The sequence below is a fragment of the Syngnathus typhle genome, linkage group LG1 (assembly GCF_033458585.1).
Source record: "Syngnathus typhle isolate RoL2023-S1 ecotype Sweden linkage group LG1, RoL_Styp_1.0, whole genome shotgun sequence".
In the NCBI taxonomy this organism is placed as follows: Eukaryota; Metazoa; Chordata; class Actinopteri; order Syngnathiformes; family Syngnathidae; genus Syngnathus; species Syngnathus typhle.
In genome coordinates, this window is record NC_083738.1 from 10,935,735 (window position 1) to 10,958,364 (window position 22,630).

At 42.5% G+C, this 22,630-nt stretch overlaps 2 protein-coding genes across 5 annotated transcripts; both read right to left on the reverse strand.

Annotated features, from left to right (window-relative positions):
- egf (epidermal growth factor) lies at positions 1-14,840 on the reverse strand. 4 transcript variants are annotated; one of them, XM_061289156.1, is made up of 22 exons: positions 14,364-14,840; positions 12,517-12,716; positions 12,118-12,299; positions 11,099-11,326; positions 10,819-11,021; positions 10,625-10,738; positions 10,413-10,535; positions 9,687-9,809; positions 9,098-9,223; positions 8,870-9,006; positions 8,347-8,495; positions 7,669-7,773; positions 7,312-7,529; positions 7,031-7,207; positions 6,412-6,552; positions 6,217-6,336; positions 5,615-5,753; positions 3,913-4,077; positions 2,417-2,519; positions 1,935-2,031; positions 1,662-1,790; positions 1-644 (listed from the first exon to the last, which is right to left on the reverse strand). In XM_061289156.1, exons 1-22 carry the CDS (start codon positions 14,488-14,490, stop codon positions 460-462), a joined length of 3,291 nt encoding a protein of 1,096 aa, XP_061145140.1. In that variant the 5' UTR covers positions 14,491-14,840; the 3' UTR covers positions 1-459. The 4 variants fall into 4 exon arrangements, with proteins under 4 accessions (XP_061145140.1, XP_061145149.1, XP_061145157.1 ...); XM_061289165.1 differs by lacking the exon at positions 1,662-1,790; XM_061289173.1 differs by lacking the exons at positions 1,662-1,790; positions 1,935-2,031.
- Positions 14,841-18,635: 3,795 nt separating this feature from the next.
- lrit3a (info leucine-rich repeat, immunoglobulin-like and transmembrane domains 3a) lies at positions 18,636-22,630 on the reverse strand. Its single transcript, XM_061292578.1, is given in 5 exon segments — positions 18,636-19,660; positions 20,329-20,634; positions 21,808-22,274; positions 22,457-22,590; positions 22,592-22,630. Coding segments are annotated over 5 exon segments (1,971 nt in total).

The window sequence follows — 22,630 nt, forward strand, 5'->3', positions numbered from 1 at the left end:
TCAGTTCAAAAGTATATTTTATGACAAATTTAAACAGAGAGATACAGAAAGAAAATAAATAGTCAATTTTGATTCAGTAATCAGAATTTGTGATTATAGTTTTATTAATGGAAGTCTATACAAGTTTTATGTGACAGTTGTGTGTTATTGCTTATAAATGCTAAAAGTTTATAATATACAATGTTGCGTATCCAAGATCTACTGTCTAATAGGATGATAAAACAAATATGGGTTTTACCCATTAGTTAAACAGGATACTATATCAGAAATGACCAAGCATTCCAAAAATATCATCATTACTTTCCACCCATTGGTTTTCTACGACACTCTGTTATGAATACAAATTCTGGAATGTTGGTTGAGTTATTCAGATATGGGAAGTTAATACAGAACTTTATAGAACAAATTCAGTCAACGCCATTGTGTAGCCCCTGGTGAAAGAAGCAGGTAATGAAAGACTTAAACTGTGCAGGAAGTCGCCAACTTTACACTTGGGAGTTGCGTCTGGAGGTTGGGGTCTGGCGACTGACTCGAGCTGTGGCGGGATATCTGGTTGGCCTCCATCGCAGCAGCAGACACCATGGAACACTCGTACGCCTTATTGTGTTTGGACCATGTCTCCGATTCTTCGGACTGGTTGTCTCCTGACAGAAAAGTAACAATTACTTTTTTTTTCCATGTATAATGCGCCCCCATGTATAACCCTAAAGATGGCATGTCGATGCTGGAAAAAAGCCTGTACCCATGTATAATACACACCCAAATTTTTTTATTTTTTTTTAAGTCCCAATGATCGTCACACACGCATCTGGGTGTGGTGAAATTTGTCCTCTGCATTTGACCCATCCCCGTGTGATTTTGATCCATCCCCTGGGGGAGAGGGGAGCAGTGAGTAGCAGCGGCACCGCGCTCGGGAATCATTTAGTGATCTAACCCCCCAATTCCAACCCTTAATGATGAGTCCCAAGCAGGGAGGCAATGGGTCCCATTTTTATAGTCTTTGGTATGGTCTTAACTAGGCTGGATGTATTTTTTTTGTTGGCGTTGATTTCTCCGACTGCCCGTAAAGGCACCACCGCGATCAGTTAGGTTAAAATGAAAAGAGAGCAAAGTGACGTGCGGACATGTGAAAAAGGCGGCTCTGTATGGGAGAGAAGTTGAAAAGGAATAAAAACACGCTTGGAAACCAAAACTTGCCCCTCGTCGTGACTCGGAGCCGCAACAAATGTTTCGGATTTGTGTAGGGTACATTGTGAGAGCAAACGAGCAGGTGATCGAGCAAGCGTCTGATACGAGAGCATTGAGTTCGTATGGAGCGTGTTTGAAGTGAACAGCAGAGACGAAAGGAACAAGGCAAAGTGTTGTGAAATAAAATATTACCTGTAATACGCATTTTGTTATTTGCTGATTGTATTAAACTATCACATTCATTGTCAGTCAAGAAGAGAAGAGGACTATTCGCATCGGATCCATAGTGCGCATGCGCGGTGATACTGCCTCCGTATGACGTCCAGTCCACGATGGAGATTAAAAAACAAACAATATTTGACAATAACACAGGTTTCTGTTCCTGTCTTTGGTAATGTCACCCTGTCTTTTTGTTCCACGTCTTTGTCGGTCAGTCCTGTTGTTGGTTTTGTTAGAGAGTTATGTTAGTTTACCAAGTCTGTGTTTTGAGTTCCTCCAATGAACCCTGGTCCAAGCTGCACTTGGTCGCCTTGCTCCTTTCCACACTCCATCCGTGACAAGATTTTCTTCAAAAATTGTTGTACTATGATTTTCTTCTTCTTCTTCAAAAAAAAAAAATTGTACCCATGTATAATCCGCACCCCAGATTTTAGGACAATAAATTAGTTAAATTTTGCGCATTATACATGGAAAAAAACGGTACAGATTCAGGGAACAAGCTGGCCATTCACAAAAGCTTCCAGTACCTGTTTCTGATGAGCAGGATGGACATACTGCCCTCCTAGGACAACCCGTTGTCGGGAGGATGCTTCCTTTTGGGCCGTTATTTACCGCCATGGACACCTGCCAAGTCAGATTAGGATACTACTATGATGATTGGAATGCTCATGTGGTACCTAAATTTGTCCCATGAGTGAGGAAGAGTTGTTATCAAAAACTGCCTTTGAAAAGAATAGTACTCCATTTTGGAAGGCCGTATAGCACCATTTTTTGGTGATATCACTGGCGGAGCTAGGATTATTTTTCCTGGGGGCAGGGGGGCAATAATGTCAAGTTTTTTGCGAACAACCAAAATTCTTCAAAAAATGCTGCTAAAGACTCATTATGGGTTATCTACGGGGAACCTTAGAAATGTGGGAAAAGTTCCAGGAATAATTGAGAAATTTACCCAAATTGGGGGAGACAGTACCGCCTCCCCTCCAGCTGTACCAGTGGCGAATATGCTTACCTCGTGGATGCCATCTTTTGCAATCCCCAACACGTCCTCATCTGCCACACTGGTCTCACTCACGTTATCTGCTGAAGGCTGCTTGAGAAAGAATCCTCGAGTTCTAAACACAAGAAAAGGCGACTGCACATATTCGAAGTGACAGAGATTTCACAGACAGAGAGTACGATTACACCTGAAGTAGAGGACTCGAGTCACATGACTTGACTTCAGGCAGAATGAAATAGCCAAATTTATGACGTGCTTGCATTAAAAAAAACTTTGCCAAAAACTCAACTTCACTTTGTATTTGTGAGACACGACTTCACTTGGAATACTTTTGGTGTAGTTTATGCAAGGAAGATTTACTCAAGGAGATATCCGGAATGCAAAGTGTCGTGTATGAATATGCCGTATGATTTATTAAGCCCCAGTTGATCTGAACATAGAGAATCAAATCTACCCCAATTTCTGGATTATTATACATCTACGTGGAAAAGCTTTTCTTTACAGATAAAACAAGACCTTTGCCAAGGCCAGACAATCATAATTTGTCTCAGCACCAGGATAAGGCGAAGTTTCTCATAGAACTCATGCATTGTTGTTGCTCGCCAGAGATTTAGTAAGCAAATCCAGTGTTTGTGTAGTTTCTGTCAATTTGACAGTGCTTTTAGGTAAGTCAATTCTAGAACCAGGGTAGTTGTTCAGTGTCTCATACATATCACTATGCACCAAGTGGCTTCTTTTCTGCCTCCTCTATCGCAAATACACTGAAGCACCAAACTCAAAAAGAGCGCCCAAGTGCACTTGCAGTCAAGTGCAGAATGCAATTTGAGTCTGAGCTATTGGCAGCCACGTGGGGTCATACCTGAGCGGCTCCATTTGATCGCAGCGAAATGGCCTATTTTGATGCGTAATTGCTGTCCAACGAGCTAAACCAGGCATGTAATTGAAAGCGTGCCAGTTCCACAGAGGGGGCACTGCGATCAAGGCAAAGGCAAGGACAGAAGTGCAAAGTGGGTGCGAGTCAAGAGTGCGTGGCAAACGCCGACAGCCTCGTCCATAAGTCGGCAAAACAACAGCAAAGCAAATCAGCTACTTCTCAATAGCTCGGGTGGAAATAAAAGGAAAGTGATGTTCCAGCTGTGTCGTCACTGAGCTACGCAGCGCTACTACATGCAGCCACATGTGGCCCGCCACACATAGACGCTCTCATCACTTTCGGCGTGCCCAATTTTCATAAGCCCTTACCGGGTGCTTTCTTTTGTCACTGGAGCAGTAGTAGTGTATTGACTTCCAATACAAAATAGTACAATAGGAAAGGAACAGGAACTGTGTCTCGCCCCACATGGCTAGTGGATATTGTAGTTTGCCGCATACTTTTGTCAGAACATCAAACTTGTTGACTCATTCAAAAGTGTTACTATTGTCTGCCTCATTGATTTCCTATAAAGACGGCTGATGTTGAACTGAACCTTAAAAAGAAAATGTCAAAGCATTTAGACCCTTCCACACACCTGTAGCAGTAGATGAGACAGGCGGCGATGGAAAGCAGGCAAATCAGGAGCACCGCGCACGAGGCGACGACCACGTTCCTTCGCTTCTCCTCCTCGGTCTGCTGCAGCTCCCACCATTCCAAGTCACTGAACTGACAGCGCTCACCCATGTAGCCGGCCACACAGCTGCAACGGATGACCGTTGAGCAACCCATTACTAGTACTATCTTTTGCTGTGATGATAATACCTGGCTAACACTGTCAGACAGCTTTTGAATGAACAATGTGTTGATTATTGTGCTTAAATTTGGCACCGCTATTTTTTTTGCTCTCGACTGGGGTTCATATGGCGAATTCCCGAGCTGGACTTAAGCCCTGGAATTTGCCACAAATGACTTCTGTTATATTTAGCCAGTACTTTATCTTCAATGCTCACTATGCTAACAGTAATCACTAGGAGGCTGCATTCTCAGTTTAATTATTCAATGTATCCCAGAAAGGAGCGACATGTAGAGCATTGGTTAGCACGTCTGCCTCACAGTTCAGAGGCTGCGAGTTCGATTTCGGCTCTGGCCCTCCCAGTGTGGAGTTTGCATGTTCTCCCCGTGCTCGCGTGGGTTTTCTCTGGGTACCCCGGTTTCTTACCCACGTTCCCAAAATCGCCCATTGGTGCGAGTGCGAAAGGTTGTTCTTTCTATGCGTGCCCTGTGATTGGCTGTCAACCAGTTGAGGGTGTCAACTGCCCGCCTATTGCCCGATGACTGCTGGGATAGGCTCCAACATGCCCCTGACCCCCGTGGGGACAAGCGGTATGGAAAATGGATGTGTGCCCGAAAGATTGAGACATGGCCGTGGAGCCTTTTTTGCGAGTTTGCGGAAGAAGGTCTAACCCCCACCTCCAGTACGTATACTCTTGGCCGGCCACCTACAAGAGGACGATACTGCCTAGCCTGTGTGATAATGTGTGACCTTGCAGTCTTAACGGAAATCATCTAATATGTATATGGGCAAAGAGTTTCATAAAGAACGGAAGGATAGTGAAAGCAAGATAAGGGGCACAGCAAGATAATGGCATAGCTCAAGCTATCTAATTACGTGTGCCAGAGAGGCCTATTCTAAAATTCCTTCATACCAATTTGGCTGACTCCGTATTGCTCATCTGTTGAAGATTCGAGCTTTTGATTTGGGCAAATGCTCTAGTAGAAGTTGGTCAAAGTACGATAATTCGCCAGAACAGCTACCTCAAGCCAAAATGTCACACTTTGTTTAATTTTGTGGATGGGGCATTACAATTATTTTAGTTATGGGATGACACATTTGTAACACCAGTTTGTCCAATGGTGAAATTGGTGTCAAGCATAATCTTTTCCAACTTGGTGGAGGAGTACTGTTGGAACGTTGAGTTCCCCCAAAATGGCAATTCCTTTTTTAGGAAGAAACACAAACACACGCATTACTAATAATAAACATAATGTAGGTGTATTGTATGTTAATCTTTTTTAAATGGATCAAATCCCAATGCATGTATCTGCATACACGTAACGGTGACTTGTGTACCCAGATTCCCTGTCGTTTGGCTTTAAAATGCAGCTGCGGCTTTGACGGAACAATAGTGACCCCGACTGGTTGAAACTGTTCATTATAACCAGGAGCTTTTCTATGATGGATGTTTTTGATCAGTTACAGTAGTTATCACGTTAACAAGACAAAAAAGGTGAATTACTTGCAGGCGTAGGACTCCACCTCAGGGAAGTAGAAGCAGATGCCCTGGTACAAGCAGTATGACTCATGGGTGGAGGGACAACTCTCAACAGAGTTTCCAGGGTGGCTGGTCGTCATCGATGGCGGCATTTTTTGTGAATCTAGAACAAAACAAACAGACAGAAAAAGGCATGATGACATGGAATACAAGTGGAATTAGCTGCAAACACTCCTTGACATGTCTGCCCGTTGCTGTGGAAACCAGTCTGGCACTTCCAGAAAGCACTTTTTGAGTTTTTATCCAGTTTTCATTCATCAGGATCTAGCATGGAACATTCATTGCTGCAGTTTAATGAGAGATAACATGCCACGCGTTCCACTACATGTTATAGACAAAAATATTGGTACGCCATCTGAATAAGCATTTGTGAAATCAGTGTTGCCATACCCATACTTTTCATGGTGACAAGGTTCAAAATGCAAAATCTTCTCACGGGGTTGGAGGTAATACCCATGGGGTTTGTGGGCTTTTTACCACCCACTTTTTTCCTGGGGAAAATGCTTAAATGCTGGAGAGAATTTTCTGTAGCTCTTATGCTCGAGTGATGTACTAACTATACCAACCCACACACATGTGTCCATCACCGATGAAACCTTCGAGACAAGAGCAGGTCGGGCTGCCGGCATTCACGCGACACTTGGCGTTTGGACCGCACGGCTCTGCCGAATAACACTTGCGCTCGCCTGTGGACAAAAATAAATACATGATTGAGTATTACGATTGAAAGGAACAGCTTTCCCAATATATGCCGCAGTTACCTGACACCATCTTGTCTGTGAATGTCTTCGCTTCAAAATCCGAGTCCAGGGCAGTTCTGTTCAATGCCATTTGCGGTGTGCTTTCATCGTTGAGTGCTTTGTCTGGGACTGATGTCACAACCACAGGCTTGTTGTCTAACCCTAGCCCAATAAAAAACTGAGAATCCAACATTTACAGCACAGACTTTATCCCTAACCCCACTAACAGTAACACTAAACAACCCATAACCCAACCCAACTCTTAACTCTAACTAAACCCAGAATCCAACCCCCAAGCAATCCCAAACCCAGATCCTTACTCTAGCCCCAACCTTTACTCCAACTCTTAAATCAAACCCCAAACACTAACCATAACCCTAATCCCAGCCAAAACCCCATTGAGGAGTGGTTCTAACTAAATCGACTTCCTCGTACCAAGATGGAATAAATACAGAATTGTTCATCTTGACTATTCAATTCCATGTTGATTTTGAAAACTGTGATTGGAAAAGTATACGTTGGGAAACTCCAGCAATCTCAACGGAAAGAAACTTCCAATTCGTTTTCAATTCATGCGCAATGGGTGGACCCTACCCCAGACCCCAACCCATTTAGAGTTACAAAATAATGATTTGTTTACTTGCTGTATTTGGTTTAGCAAGCGGATGCACCACCACAAGGGACGCAGGTTGGACCAGGTCACCAAGGAGACGTTGCAGTTCCCTCCCCGTTCGCTTGTGGACGCTCATCAGCTGCTGGTGCTCCCTATCCACCATCCATAGCCTGTCCTCGAACACGGCCAGGTCAAATGGTTGGCCTGAGACAGTCAGGAGAGGAAATCAAGCAAGATAGGCGGTATGGGTGAGATTCAATCATTAGGTAAAGATTTAAAAAAAGACCATTGCCATTTCTTAACCTCACCTACATGGTTCTCTAGCAAGATCAGTCGCTTAGAACCATCCAGGGCGCACGTCTCTACCCTGCCTCCGTCGCACCAGTACAAACGACTATCTGCGAAGTCAATAGTCAGACCTCCGGGTGACACCAGGCTGGTATTCACGATCACTGTGCGGTCCGTCCCATATAAAGAACAGCTTTCCACTTTAGGTTGATGTCCGATATCCGCCCAGAACAACTTCCTCAAAAAATGAAACCATGTGTAGAATATATATGACGTCTTCAATCAGTACATGTATTGAGATTTTTTTTCCATTGAAAAATACAATATACATACATATAGCAAATACAAATAGCAATACAGTTTGTTGTCTAACTGACTTTTCCAGAGGATGAACTGTGATGGATGTTGGCTTGTCGAGTCCACTGCTTACTACAGTTGTCACATTGAGTCCATCCAAGGTACTGCTGACCACTGCTGACTTTCTGGAAGTGTCACATTTAAACCCTTTACTTTAAAAGGATTCAGCATAAATGGTGTTAGCTTAACATTATTTTTGACAGCTGGAAGTGTCACATTTAAATCATTGAATTAGTTCTAATCCTTTAGAACAGGGGAGTCAAACTCATGTGTGTCACGGGTCGCATCGTAGTCATAGTTTCCTTCGGAGGGCCATTCTGACGCCTCATATTATATTCAATACAGGCGACACATAAAATGATAAAAAACGGGTTTTGAAATTAAGGCCCAATAGTAAACTGTTCAAATATTTTAAAATGATGAATCCTAATAAAAATTGTTAGCAATACCTTTAATTTTTTTTAAAGGGAAGACAGTTTGTAATTTTAGTATTGACTCATTAAGTCGATGCACAATTTGTCTTTGCAGGCCACATAAAATGATGTGGCGAGCCATATCTGGCCCCCGGGTCTTGAGTTTGACTCCTATGCTTTAGAAGTACAATATCTGGGGGAAACGTTTTAGAAACACTTGCCCATTCAATTGAATGCAAATTTGTAACTTGCTTAATCTCATTATAAAATTGTCCATTCACACACCTCGTAACAGTCCAGTAAATCTTGCGATGGATCCAGTCGACAGCCAGCCCGTTACTCGAGTCTGGACCGTCGGTAACAAGGCTCCGTCTGGACCCGCCATTCATATGAACCCGTTCGATGATTTTCTGAGATGTGCTGGCAAAGTACACCTTTAAATGCAATGAAAGTGCACATTCAATACACTTACCCCGGTTTACTTCAACCAAATGTAAAATAAAACTGGGAAGTGTTCAGTTACAAGACCTGTACTCAATGCCCATATCTAAACAAGACCCTGTACGCTGTGCGTCTCGATTACAGCACAAACTGCGGTGCTTGATTGCAACTATGCATCATAATGTTTTTTCATCCAATACACTTGATTCATATGATCAGATGATCGGAAAGCTCTTCGGGAGCCTGATAATGATCCTGATCATTTGAATCAGGAGTTTGGGAGAAGAGAAACACCTAAAACATGCTAAGCACAGCCCTCAAAGACACCTGTCTTGACAGTATCATTGTAAGCGTTTTTTTTCCTTACATGGTTTGACACTGGGTCATAGTCCAAAGATCCAATTGGTCCTCTGGGCTCATCCACAAGGGTTTGGCCCTCAGTGCCATCACTGTTTATTGTCTGCACAGCCACCAGAGTGGCAACAAGCAGATATGGTGATGGTTCTAAAGTATCAATCAAAAATTCATGTGCAAAGTTAATGAAGGCGTGTCGTGTTATTGATCAGCTCCTTCACAATGTCACAGTGTCACACACCAGAGGCAATGCAGCGCTTGCCATCTTGATGGAGCTGATAGCCAGGCAGGCAATCACATAGCCACCTAGTAGGGGAGATAGGAATGCACAGCTGACTACAGCCTCCTTTGTCTGCGGAGGAGCATCCTGCAACAGTAAAAATGACAAAAGTCCACTCACTATTGCCCTAACAGGTAATATTGCAATATTCCTCTTGTGGCATTGATAGTTGTAAACATTTACGGAGCAGCCATAGCCAAGTGGTTAAGGTTGTCGCTTGCCACGACGGACGCAGGCACCCACTGAGGCACCCCAACTACTTTCCAGGCGCTTAAGTAGCTAAGATGCTATGCTATAAATGATATTTTATATTAAGAAAAACTCTCAACCTAGCCTTAACCCAAAACCAATCTTCAACCTAATCCATACTTAAACTCTGACTACTACTTTGCACTGTTACAATAAGTACATGTACAAGTACAATAAGTATGTTAAACATTATCAACATTATTATCTCACCTTTCCTTCTCATCTAAAGAAAGAATAGTTTATTTTATTCATTTTATTTAATCTGTATTGATTCATTACACAGAATTCTGTAAATTGGTACCTGTACAAGCCTGTCCATCTTCGTTTAATACAGAACCCTTTGGACAAACACATACGGGCCCCTCATCAGTTGCTAGGCAACCATGACCACACTCAGTGGTGTTGCCTTCACAGGATATGATCTCTGATGAGAGGGGAAAAACATATTTACAAATACAGAAATGTTATCTTGACAGAAGTCAATTTTTAATCCTATTGAAATAGATGAAAGCGTCTTGGAAAGCAGACTCTGATGCTTAGCTCACACTGGGTGTACACGTAATACGTATACACAGTAGTAAGTTATTGGTTTTATACCCACAGTGATCTTTTGTCATGTTAAACATGGCGAAGGTTGCCTGCTAAACACTTTTTAATGGACAAAGCCATTGGTCAAATATGATTCCTATCACCTTCTCATCACTTTGTCTTTGGTAAACATTATTTAAGGGACAAGTAACAGCAAATACAATGGAATGACTCTTTTTGATGCAAAACGAGTGTCAAATGAGCTCAAGTTGTCAATATGTGTGCACAATACAAAGTGTCAGTGTCTTGACCCCAGAAGCAATGGGTTGCTCCCAAACAATGTCAGGGCAGTCTGGTCATCTGCAATCCAACACTTTTATTGACGCTGTGCAGTTAAGGTTGAATCTGCAAGGCAAAAGCTAAAGACACAGACTAAAAAGTGTCCAATTTAAACTGACAAGCAATCTATATTTACGTAAGACAAGTGTCCCAGTACTACCTCTGCATGTTTTTTTATCCGGTAGAAGGGTGTATCCATTGGGACAAGTGCAGAAATAAGACCCTGGGGTGTTCTCACAGCCAAGAGAGCAACCATGGTTCCAGTGGGCACATTCATTCACATCTAAGGTACACATCAGTAAATCGATTTGTTTCCAAAAGTTAAGTTTGCATCAACAAATACATGTGGCATCTTCAGTAAAAAACTCTTACCTTCACAATAGAAGCCATTCTTACTGAGAGCAAAGCCTCCGCTGCACTTACAAACTCCCTGCTCAGCTGTACTTGAGCACACATTGATGCAGTTTCCACTCTGTTCATCACATCCTGATTGATAAGAGTTAGTATTGAGATTGGATCATGGTTTCCACCACTACAGGAAACAATACAGGTTTGTCAAGTACAACCTTGAAGCAGTGATGGCGAGTCGGCCGTTGGCTGCTTGTCAGGATGAACCACTTTGATATCAACTGGGACCTTTGCCATTTGTTTTAAGTTGACGTGAAAACCCTCGCCGCCTGTGTACTTGTTGACTCTTTTTATTGCTCGGGACGCAGCGTCAGTGTAATACACATGCTTGTAGAAAAGTGTTATTCTCAGCGAATCGGACCTGAGCAAACAAGAGAGACGTGTGAAGCACACAAGTAAAAAAAGGGAAGGGATTGAAAATAACTTTGGTGTGTTTACTGAAGGGGCTGATCTATGATGTGTAGGGCTTTGCCGTTATAGTCTGAGGAGGCGATGGCACTTTCTTCTTGCAGACCAAACTGTACCCAGAACAATCTTCTGTCTCTGTGGTCGATGGACAGTGCCTTCAACTGCTGCAAGGTTTTAATCAGCCTCACTTTACCTTGTCCTATAACATCACACCGATGGACGCCTGGGATCATTCCACCAGATAGCCAAAACAAAAACCTGTAAGATATAGTACTTGTTGATTTGCTCAATTAAGAGAGATATTCATAGTGACAATTTGCCCGTATTTGATTTTATTGTTATTTTATTTCATTTTTTACTTGTACTTTATACTCGTTGATTTGCTCAGTTAAGAGAGATATTCATAGTGACAATTTGTTTTTATTAAATTTTCTTTTTATTTTTATTTTTTCTAATTTTGTTGTGGGGGGAGTTTCCGTGCATGATCCGCTCAGTAAACTTTAGTGCTGACATGTTCAACTTGTTCAATATGTTTAATCCTTTGTTGTGCGAAAAGCCACAGACTCCTTAATGATAACGTGAAACAGAATAATATATAAGGAAGTTTGCTGAAGGTAGGGGCTATTGCCAGACAAAAAATAGAGGGGCACCTGGTTGTGTTGAGTGTTTGTATTGTGTCTCAATCAACGTAATGAAAATGAGGAAGCGATTACAACCGAAATGCAGGGACCAGAGTAACTAAAAGTTACAGCATACTATCTTATTATATTTCTCGCTTGTACTCTTCCTATTGATTGTTAGAATTTTTGCCTTCTTGTTTTTATATTGTGTCGCGTACATGTATGTCTATCGTGTTATGTGTCTCGTCACCGTGGGATAGAGAAAAACGTAATTTCGGTCTCTTTGTGTGTTGTGAAATGTGGAGAGATTGACAATAAAGCTGCTGACTTTGACTTTGACTTTGACTTTGACATGGTTAGGTTTGAGACGTTTTTTGTTGGTCATCTCGAGTATCATGCATTTGTACCGCAAAAGCTGATTAGTGTTACCTTTTAGTGGGGTCGATGACAATCGAGCTAGGCTGAGTCAAGTGCCTCACAAGAGTCTTTTCACTTTTGCCGTTTGTATCCATCGTCTTGATTTTGCCCTTTTCCCTGCTCGTCCAGTACACGGCATTCCGAATCCAGTCCACCGCAAGGCCAGAGATGTGTTTGTCAGATGAGTAAAGTTTCTGCAGAAGAAAAGGATTTTCAAAATGTAAGAGACCCCAAATATAATTTATCTGACTAATCTTTTCGAGATGTCCAACAATCGGATCTTTGCTGAGCATGATCAAAAGTGTGTGAGTGGGGAAAAATGCTCAAACTCAGCCCTATCATTGGTATGTGTAGCTTATTTAAGTGGACTGAATCCATTGACACATCCCTAATCAATAGCTTCAACGTCACCTCTCTTTGCAAGCCTCTCACGGACATCTTGTAGATGATTCCAGCGTGCTTGTCTGCCCAGTAGATTCGTTCTTCACGGAAATGGAAATCAAGCAAGATGGAAGATGCCACCCCAGCCACCAGGCGTCTCTGGTTCTTCCCGTCCAGGTCCATCCTGTGTATGGCTTTACCATGGCCGAAGATCAGAAAAGGCTGCGAAACTGACCACAAGGTATTATGTTTATTTCTGTCTTCATAGCAGCTTCAAATTCAAGGCTGCAATGGGTTGAAGTTCTTGCTGGTTTGTGAATGAACCCTTAGCCTATACTAACAAATAATAGTCGACTTTGCATTCATTCGGGATGTCGGTAGAACTGTGGCAACCGAGACTTCATTTATATTCCAGCAATGTCGAGGAAAAAAAGAGTTATTGAGGTTGCCTTAATAGTGACAGACCTTGACATGTTATGTCTGCTCTGTTGTTCTATCATGGTAATATCACTACGTGCAACCATGGATACTGCCTCAACTCTGCGGAATGAAGCAAAACAATGAGCGATGGGCGACAAACAACATAATGAAATTGAGGTTCATGGGACGGTCAACATTATTCTTAAATTTGTAGGTTGCAATCCTCCAACACTATGAGGATGCATGTGTCATTTTTGGGGGTCCCAAAATTTGGAATTTGATTCCAGTCTACTTGCCTATCTGAAAGGCCAAATTGTCTGTGTTGTAGACATATTCAGCAAGACTTTAAGTTATGTATGTATGTGTATGTTCAAACTTTTGAACGGTAGTGTAAATATTATTATAATAAAATATTATGAATTAAATATTATAAATTATATTTTATATTTGTATAAGATTATATATAATCTATGAATATAATTAAAAATTATATTTTATATTTGTATAAGATTATATATAATCTATGAATATAAGTATACATATATATTATAATATTTTTTACACAGAAGATTATATATATAAAATCTATAAATAATTATCTAAATAAATATATACACTACCGTTCAAAAGTTTGGGGCCACCCAAACAATTTTGTGACCCCAAACTTTTGAACGGTAGTGTACGTATGTATGTATGTATGTATGTATGTATGTATGTATGTATGTATGTATGTATGTATGTACGTACGTACGTACGTACGTATGTATGTATGTATGTATGTACAGTATTCATATATATATATATATGTATATATATATATATATATATGTTATTATTAATAACATTTAGTTATGTGAAAGCACTGATCATCTAAAGGATTAATTAATAGATAAAAACTGCCCATATGTGTCACTATATATATTTCTATCAGGTTTTACATTTTCTTATGATAACTTCTCAGACATTCCTTGAAAATCACAAATTCCAGTCACTGGTAAACTATTTTTGGAAAAGGGCCCCCTGGGTTATTGATGTGGTACTTGGAGGCTACCATGTTGGTGACGCCTGATATATAGCGTGGTCAACAATGATCAGCATATCTGCGACCAGAAAGACCAAATTTCATTTATTTTATTTATTTTTTTAAATAATCTTTGGCATTGGAGTAAGTAGGTATATTTTAAAGTGATGAAGTTACATTACTTTAGTATTTTGGTACTTGGATTATATCACTAGCTACATTTTTAAATGGGTAACTATATCAGAATACATATTTGAAGTACATAACTCCCCCAACCTGAAAGTCAGAAGAAAGTTGTATTGTAAAAAGTGACTTTTATAATTACAACTTTTATTCTTGTAATATTACCAGGACATCTTTTGTTTTGATCAAGGTGCCTGTATTCACTGAAAAATAAGACTATATTCTCAAAAGTGTAATACTGAAACAAACTCACCAACACAACTGCCGTGTCTGCCCGCCCGTGTCAACCTCTCGTTCCAGCATGCAGTGCCCAAAGCCAAGGCACCGCTATTTTGCACCGTGAGATAAATTAGTGCCGCCGTGAACGTCGCGGCCAACATAATCCCGTTTACTTTCCCTCAGGCATTCCCACAGACAGCACCAGTGTGGAAGATTTTCCCTGAGCCAAGCGACTTTCGCACAACGACCGTTTGCATGTCACTCCGTGGCGAGAGTTAGGCGGGAGGAGACTTTACGGCCTCTTGTATGTCCCAAGTCTCAAAGTGAAGATGCTAGAAAATAGAGTGCGTAGCCTTCCTCGCATCGACCCCCATGCTGCCAGTCTGTTTTGGAAGCAAAGATTGAAATTCCTGACACCCCCTTGGTAAATTTTGCACATGCAACCCCAGCGCTGGAGCAAAACCTCCTTTAAGTCAGCGTCCCGAGCAGAATGTGGAAAATGCCAGCAATGAGAATGGTCCCACACAATAACAATTTGGCCTCACACCTCCCTCTTGAGAGACATGTCCCTTCCCCATGTAGCTCATTCCTGATTGTCTGGGAGAGTTAAATGTCAAGTCTCATCCATCTTGTATAGCTTTTGTACATACTTAGAAATCTCACAAACAGTGAGAACCAGTATGGAAATATTGATGTCATCTCAACAACACACAACATATGCAGTAGTTGTTCTGGCATCAATAGATGAACAAGGATGCATATGTACTTAATAAATAAGTGATTTCAAACCAATTGACGTAAGTGACCAAGTGATTTCAAACCAATTAAGCTAAATTGGATAATTGGTTGGGAATTACTCTTCTAGGGTAGGCAGCATCCGGAGGGACGCACATGAGGTAGTTTGTCGTGCCTCCTGGTGGCCCCGAGGAATATCCAGATCATGCCGGAGAGACTGGCTTGGGAACATCTCCCCTGGAAGAGGTGCAGGTAGTGGCTGGGGAGAGGGAGGTCTGGGTTGGTTGGTGACCTTGCGAACCTACCCCAGACAAGTGAAAGAAAATTGATAGATGGATCTATATTCTAGGTTCAAGGATACGATGGAGTCGCTCAGATTTGACTCTTTGGAGAGAGAAACGGGTTATACCTTCACCTGGTCACCAGCCAATAAGCGATCCATCCAGTTTATCCTCACTAGAGTTGTGGGTGTACTGAAGCCTATCACAACTGCCTTTGGGTGACAACAGCTCCTCAGAATCTGACCTGATCACCAGCCAATGGCAAGGGGCATATATGTAGACAAACAAACATTCACACCTATGGACAATTTAGTGACCTCTAGGACCCTAGCATGTTTTTGGAATGAGATAGAAAGCCAGAGTACCCACAGAACATCCATAGGATGGGCACAAAAATACCACGTTGGAGAACCTGAGCCAGAGATTTGAATCCCGAACATCAGAACTGTGAGACAGACCTATGAATCACCAGGGTCAAATTCAACTTTGGTAAACACAACAATTCCTAAATGACATGTTAAATAATGCCACAGACAATAGACTTGTTTCCTGATCCCAGCACGTCAAGTTGTCCCTGCGGCTCCTCGGTCCCTGACCGGAATGAGTAATTTCTCGAGAACGGTATGGGCTCAGCGCATTATCCTTAATTGTTTGGAGAACAACAAGCAAATGTCAGGGAGCAAAACCTCTATTCATAGGCGTTGTGACTACGAGTCATTGTCAGCTCTCAATTCACCAGTAACTTCGTAGAGCAGCATTGGAAGATTTACGCAGTTAGTCTTTTAGCCCCGCAGTGGCCCAGGCTATGACCTTTTCTCACAATTATTCTTCCTCCTGCCGTGATAGATGATGAACAATGAAAGGGGTAATATGTTTGCTCTGTCTCGCTTTTAATCTGTGTTAGGCATCACTGGAGCCACATTTCTTCTTCTTCATTCTGGAGGTGGCTAAATCTAAACTCTTTAGCTCAAATAAAGCTTTTCATGGTTCCAGAATCCCAATCTTTACGCCCTCTAGCAAACTTTTTAGGTCCAGGGATTCTTTACGGGGGAGACTTTTTTTCTCCCCAAGGAGCCCCTTAGACTCTTAACGCTAATTAAACAGTGCAAGCTTAAGTATAAAATGCGCCTATTTTAAGAAAAAAAGTCAAAATGTCACAGTACAGGGCGGCTCGGTGGCGCACTGGGTAGCACGTCCGCCTCACAGTTAGGAGGGTGCGGGTTCAATTCCACCTCCGTCCCTCCCTGTGTGGACTTTGCATGTTCTCCCCGGGCCCGCGTGGGTTTCCTCCGGGCGCTCTGGTTTCCTCCCACATCCCAAAAACATGCTTGGTAGGCCGATTGAGCACTAGGTTTGATTGTGCGTTGTTTAATTGTCCCTAGGTGTGAGTGCGAGTGCGTATGGTTGTTTGTCTCTGTGTGCCCTGCGATTGGCTGGCAACCGGTTCAGGGTGTCCCCCGCCTACTGCCCGATGACGGCTGGGATAGGCTCCAGCACGCCCGCGACCCCCGTGGGGACTAAGCGGTACAGAAAATGGATGGATGGATGTCACAGTACATTTTGTAAGGAATCTATTTTTCCAAAGTCAATAAAATTGTTTAAAAAAAAAATCCCACGAAAGCAATTGTAATCTCTAGAACAAATATAGTTTGTCATGAAAAGAGGTAATTTTAGAAGCGTATAGTCAGATTCTTTCAAGGTTACACATACCGGTAAATATTGCTATTCAAGCCAAAACTTAATTGGGGAAGAAAGTCATATTTTAACAAGTGAACACCTTTTTTTCTGGAAAACGACAATTTAATCCCTCTACATTCTTGAAAATGTATGCCTTTATTCTCAAAAAGAAAATACAACATTCCAGTAATTGTAAGCCTTTGTGCTATTAGTAATTGGTTATTATGGTTTTATTGGCATGAAGTTCCCAGCTGTAGGTTTGCACTTTTTAAAATCATGAGAAATAATAGGAATAATGTATGGCAATTTAACTACAGCTCACAGACCTCAGATTGAGAACCACCGCCGTAGCAAAATGAAACATATTTCTTATTTCATTTTTCTAATCTTGCAAGGCCTGCGGCCTACTGTGACCCCCGCGCCTCCTTATTTTGTTGTACAAACATAAGTGAACTCCTATCAGAAGTCTGCCCTTCCAACCAATTTCACTAATCCTCTAATTTTTCATGTCATTCCAGTTTACTTTGTCAAATTATGATTATTTGACAACATTTCAGCTGAATTTAGTTTTATTATAACAAAAGAACATCATAGTCTTGAAAACAAAGATCGTACATGTAAAAATGAACCGTTCAGATGAGTCACATTCTATCAACATTTGTCGCGTAAGGCATATGTTGTGGGTGTCAGGAGATGGCTACGAACGAATGACTTGACAAGTCTAGCATATGATATTCATATCTAACCCTTGATAGACCCTCAATATTTTGGCATTGAATATCACAAGAAGAAAAAAACACTGCTTGGAATTGCAAGCAAGTCCAACAAAGGTGCTGGTTTGTTGTGACACTCTCAAAAAACCTTAAACAAATACAAGGCTACAAGATGGATAACGGCATGGATAACAATATCAGTCGGTCATAGGAATAAAACTGCAGCAGCGTTAAAACTGTGGTTTCTAAATTGCAGTAATAGATCTTTTTCCTCTTCATTTTCAGCATTTCTCTCGCTTGCACTTAATCAGATTTCAGCCTCCATGTGTTACCATTTGCCTATGAACCTCAGAGTCAGTCGTGCTGGTTAATGTAATTTTAAGTATTGGCAATGATACTATATTTTGAATCAGTTTTCAAATTCACCTCACAGGGCCGGCTAGCTGGCTCACAATAATGTTAGCATTTTTTCGGCAATCAAAGTTGCTTTGTTTACACAACGTCGGCTTCAACCCCATCCTGTCCACTCTCACCCCCACTCTGTTTCTTTCAATAAAAATGCTCCTGCAAGAGGCCTGAGTCAGACCTCATTCGATCATCGATGTACTCACACCGACGAATGGACTCTCCACCTGCAGGTGTCTAAAATGATTTACTTGTCTCCCGTGTGGTTCTTGCAAAATAAGTTAGAGTGAGCACCACCCTAACAGTGGTTTTAAAAGTTGGATAAAGTTGGGTAAATCCCCACTGAAGGCCAAGGTTCATGTATGGCCTACCACAGCTAAATCATCATCTAAATCTTTTGAAATTGATGTGTTTTATCTTCTCAATCTCATTTTTATAGGGATTATGAAAGGCATTTCAATCCATAGCATCTTTCTGAGGCATGGCATGCTGGTCTCAGCAGAGATATTCAGACCGGGAACTGTCACTCTTGAAGGTCATCTGGGAGTCAATACTCGAGCGAGAGCACAGCAACAGTCGTTCCGACTCGTGGGTGGGCCTCCTTGCCCATAGCTCTGTCGGGTGAGGCTTCATGGTCCTTTGCTTCATGTTGATGGTCTCGAACTTGACATAGCTCTCCTTCTCCAGTTCCTCTTCATCCGGAGTAGCCTCGCTCACCTTGCAGTAGAGGGCGAGGATCTTGTAGAGCAGTAGGCCGATGAGCGGCATTGCCAAGGCGCAGGCAATGCCACTGATGATGATAAAAAATTGGTTCTGTCCTCCCTCCTCCTCATTGTCCAGCGTGTAGAAGTCAATGCAAGGGTCTTTTGCGGCAGCACTACCCTTGGCCACGAGGCAAACCGAGTATCTCATACCAGGTGAGAGCTCCTCCAGCAGAATTTTGCCACTGCCTGCAGTAGTCTCAACTGTTCTTTTGTAGTCATCCTCGCCATCTTCCCCGTACGGTGTGTAAACGACAGTGAGGGGAGAGTTCTTGGGTAGCCCCTCTGCCGTCCAGACTAAAACCGCACTGTCAGATGTTTCCTCTACAATCTCCAAGTCTTTGACTAAGTTTAACGCATCGCTTTTCTTACTATTTTCATCTGACACAAACTTCCGTCTGCCACCACCTTGTTGGATCTTCGCAGGTTTAAGCGAACCCCTTTGAACACCAGAAGTCGTTTTTGACTTGGTTAAGACCGCAACTGCGGTTGTCTGGACCATGGGCACGGCCGAGGTCGAGACTGTCAAATCTCTTTCCGGATTATACGTCCAGTCTGGACTTGTCGATCCTGTCCCGGCGCTAGGCATCGGCGTAGAGATGGTGGTGCTCATGGTGCCAGCGACTGAAAGGGAAATGGTGGCTTCTGCTGCACCCGCGTCATTCTTGGCTTTGCAAATGTAGTCCCCGGCGTCCTTGTGTAGGATCCCATGCACGCTCATGATGGACCATTGGATGCCGTCCCCTGGTGACTCTTGTACTGTAGAGCCAACCAAGACATGTGAATATAAAGACTATGAAATTGATTTGTTTGTTTTATCTACAAGGCATAAAGCACAAGGACATTCATACATATATTTCCTGTATTGCTTTTCTTGCTCAGCGGCGCTGAGGCCTAGAGACCCTTTTCCATTGTACTGGTTGGCCCCGAAACAGCCTGGTTCCCGCACTGAGTGGTTTCTTTTCAGTTGCACGTTTTCGAGATGTTTATAAGGCAAGGCAAGGCAAGGCTAGGCTAGGCTAGGCTAGGCTAGGCTAGGCTAGGCTAGGCTAGGCTAGGCTAGGCTAGGCCAGGCAAGGCTAGGCAAGGCGAGCCAAGGCAAGTTTGTTTGTATAGCATCTGTCATCTGATTTGCTGTGCCATATATGCTTTGGCAAGCTTCTGTGCATTTGATAGGCTATCATTTGCAACATCGCCACATTGTGCAACTGTGATTCACATTATGAATCACCGCAAGTTTACCTGTAAAGACTGTAATGAATTTTTCATCCTGAAATTTAACTCAAAAGCCAAAAAATCCCAAATTCTTGAGAATCGTGTAGAGGTAGGCAAACATTTACACCAACACTGAGTAGTACCTGAACCCATAGTGCCAGACACATATACCACTACAGTATTAGTGACACCCCCCCCCCCCCCCTTCATACCTGCATTGTTGACTAGTGATCCATCAGACCGAGCCCAATTGAGGCTTGGTGTCGGGAACCCTGTTGCATCACACCGCAGGAGAACATTACTACCAAGCGGAGACGTAATCTTGGTCGCAGACGTCATGACGGAGGGCTTGACACAATTGTCAAGTTCGGCGCGCTGAAAGAGGACGCCAGATAGGTTCTCGGGTGCACTGCAGGTCAGGAACAGGTCCATGAGAACCACGGGCGTGACTGCCATTTTGGATATCTCGATCAACTTGGAGAGCTTGCAGTCACAGATCCAGGGGTTGTCTTGGAGGCCTGTAAATAGGAATCAGGTGAATCGGGTTTTCGGGTGTACATAGTATGTAACACAGGTTAATTTTCACAACATGATAGGTTGTTGCTCGACTTGCTTTACTTTTTGTCATTTTCTTGTGGGCTATTTTCCAACCTTCATTGAGCCCAGGAACATAGTATTTAACATTCGAAATACGCAAGGCACACCCTCAAATAAATACAATACTTCGCTGGCCCAGGGGAACAAAGATACATTTTCAAAAATAAATAATTTTCTGACCAGATCTTCTGAAATTGGCTCGTTTGCTGTGGCACATTGAATGATCTCTCGTGACAGTGGTTTGCAATCACTGTTCTCGCCTCATACAATTAGTGTAATCACAACAAGCTACTGTGCAAGCACCTGTTGCACACAATAAGAAAACATGTACCCAGTGGATATCAAATCCCTTTAACCAGATTAGCTGTCCTAACATTGTCAGACAGTGCAGTGCATGTAATCTGGGCCTGGCCTTTATTCAGTGTCACTCACCAGTCACGTCAATAGATTACAGCATTTCCATGTTAAAGTGAAGGAGAACTGGCAATTTGATCGACTGTATTGGCATTATTAATGCTGCTGTTTTAGATTACTCAGTAAAAATGAATGAGGCATTTTTTACCCGTAAAAAAGATGATCTTCCTGCCTATGCCATGCAACACAAGTTGAATGAACTGAATTACAGCAAGCAGTATGTTCCAAGAAGCCAATTCAATCAAACACCATAGGGGTGCATAAAATGCAGCCTTCAGTTGTTACAGGCTATGAACTACATTATGTTGGTATTGTTTCACGATCCTGATAAAAATGCATAGGTATGCATAGAACAAAAAAATTCAGAACAGTCAATGTCTGAATGAATCTGACATTCATATGCTTGGATGTTTTTCAATCAGGAGGATGAATATGAGTGGAATTATCTAGAAATGAAGCAAACAGTCTTGTAAATATTCTCTACTTAGATTAAATTAACCGTGGACAATGACCTTGAACTGTGCAGCCACTTAATTAGAATTTGCTACATTGATCGTGCCTTGGCACTCATAGGTTTGGGTAATTAGAATTTAGCTATTTTAGTACCAGGTTGATGGAACCAACTGGCTGATGTACTTAGGACTGACCTGTTCGGCCATGACATGAGCCTTGGTACTCACCCAGCACCACCTTTTGGGAGGTGTTCGCTGTGACGAGTTCACCGTTAAACGGTGGCCAGATATCCATGAGGTCCGAGGGCAGGGTAGCTAATTTGTTGCTGGATAGATCCAAGTATGTAATCTTCACCAGGTAGGGAATGGCCTCAGCAGGAAGGCTGGTGAGCCTGTTGTTGTGCAGGTCCAAGGTCCTCAACAAGGGCGTCTCCTTGAGGGACTCCCAGGGGAACATAGAGATCATATTGCCATCCAGTCTCAGCTCGTGGAGGAGTTTGAGGTTGTAGAAACTGCCCGTGTCCACTGAAGTGATAGAATTGTATGTGATCCATAGGTAACGGAGCTCCGTCAGGTAGTAAAATGCTTCCGTCGGCACTCGGCGGACAGCAGTCTTCTCCACCCGGAGTTTGACGGTGTCCACTGGGACGTTTACGGGGATGTCGGACATATCGGGGTCATTGCAGAGCACAGTCCTGTGAATAGAATTGTAATTGTAAATATGTGGTTGAAATCTGAATAGTTTGCACACTCTGCAATTATATAGAAGTACAAATACTTGTCTAAATACTTCTATTATAAAAAATAAAGTAAAAGAGTACAGACTCTGAACTGTACTAGTCATTTGTGAAAACCTGCAAATGTTAAGAGAAGTTACCTGGTTCCAGTTCCATCGCTACGTCCATGGAAAACACAAGTGCACTGCGCCGGGCAGAAAGGACGAGCCGTGTTAAAGCAGCATATCACTATCAACATCCAGAGGATTTGACGCATGATTTCACCAAGAGGACGCCAAACAGTCACTTGGCGGAGGGATCGGGAAAAAGTACAT

Bases quoted from the DNA above. Each gene is read 5' to 3' on its own strand.
- egf (XM_061289156.1), bottom strand. From the start codon at position 14,490: ATGTTGGCCGCGACGTTCACGGCGGCACTAATTTATCTCACGGTGCAA. The intron at 11,022-11,098 runs GTAAACACACCA...TTGTTTGCTCAG, and splicing joins ATCATAGATCAGCCCCTTCA to GTCCGATTCGCTGAGAATAA. The intron at 6,337-6,411 runs GTAACTGCGGCA...TTTTGTCCACAG, and splicing joins CACAGACAAGATGGTGTCAG to GCGAGCGCAAGTGTTATTCG.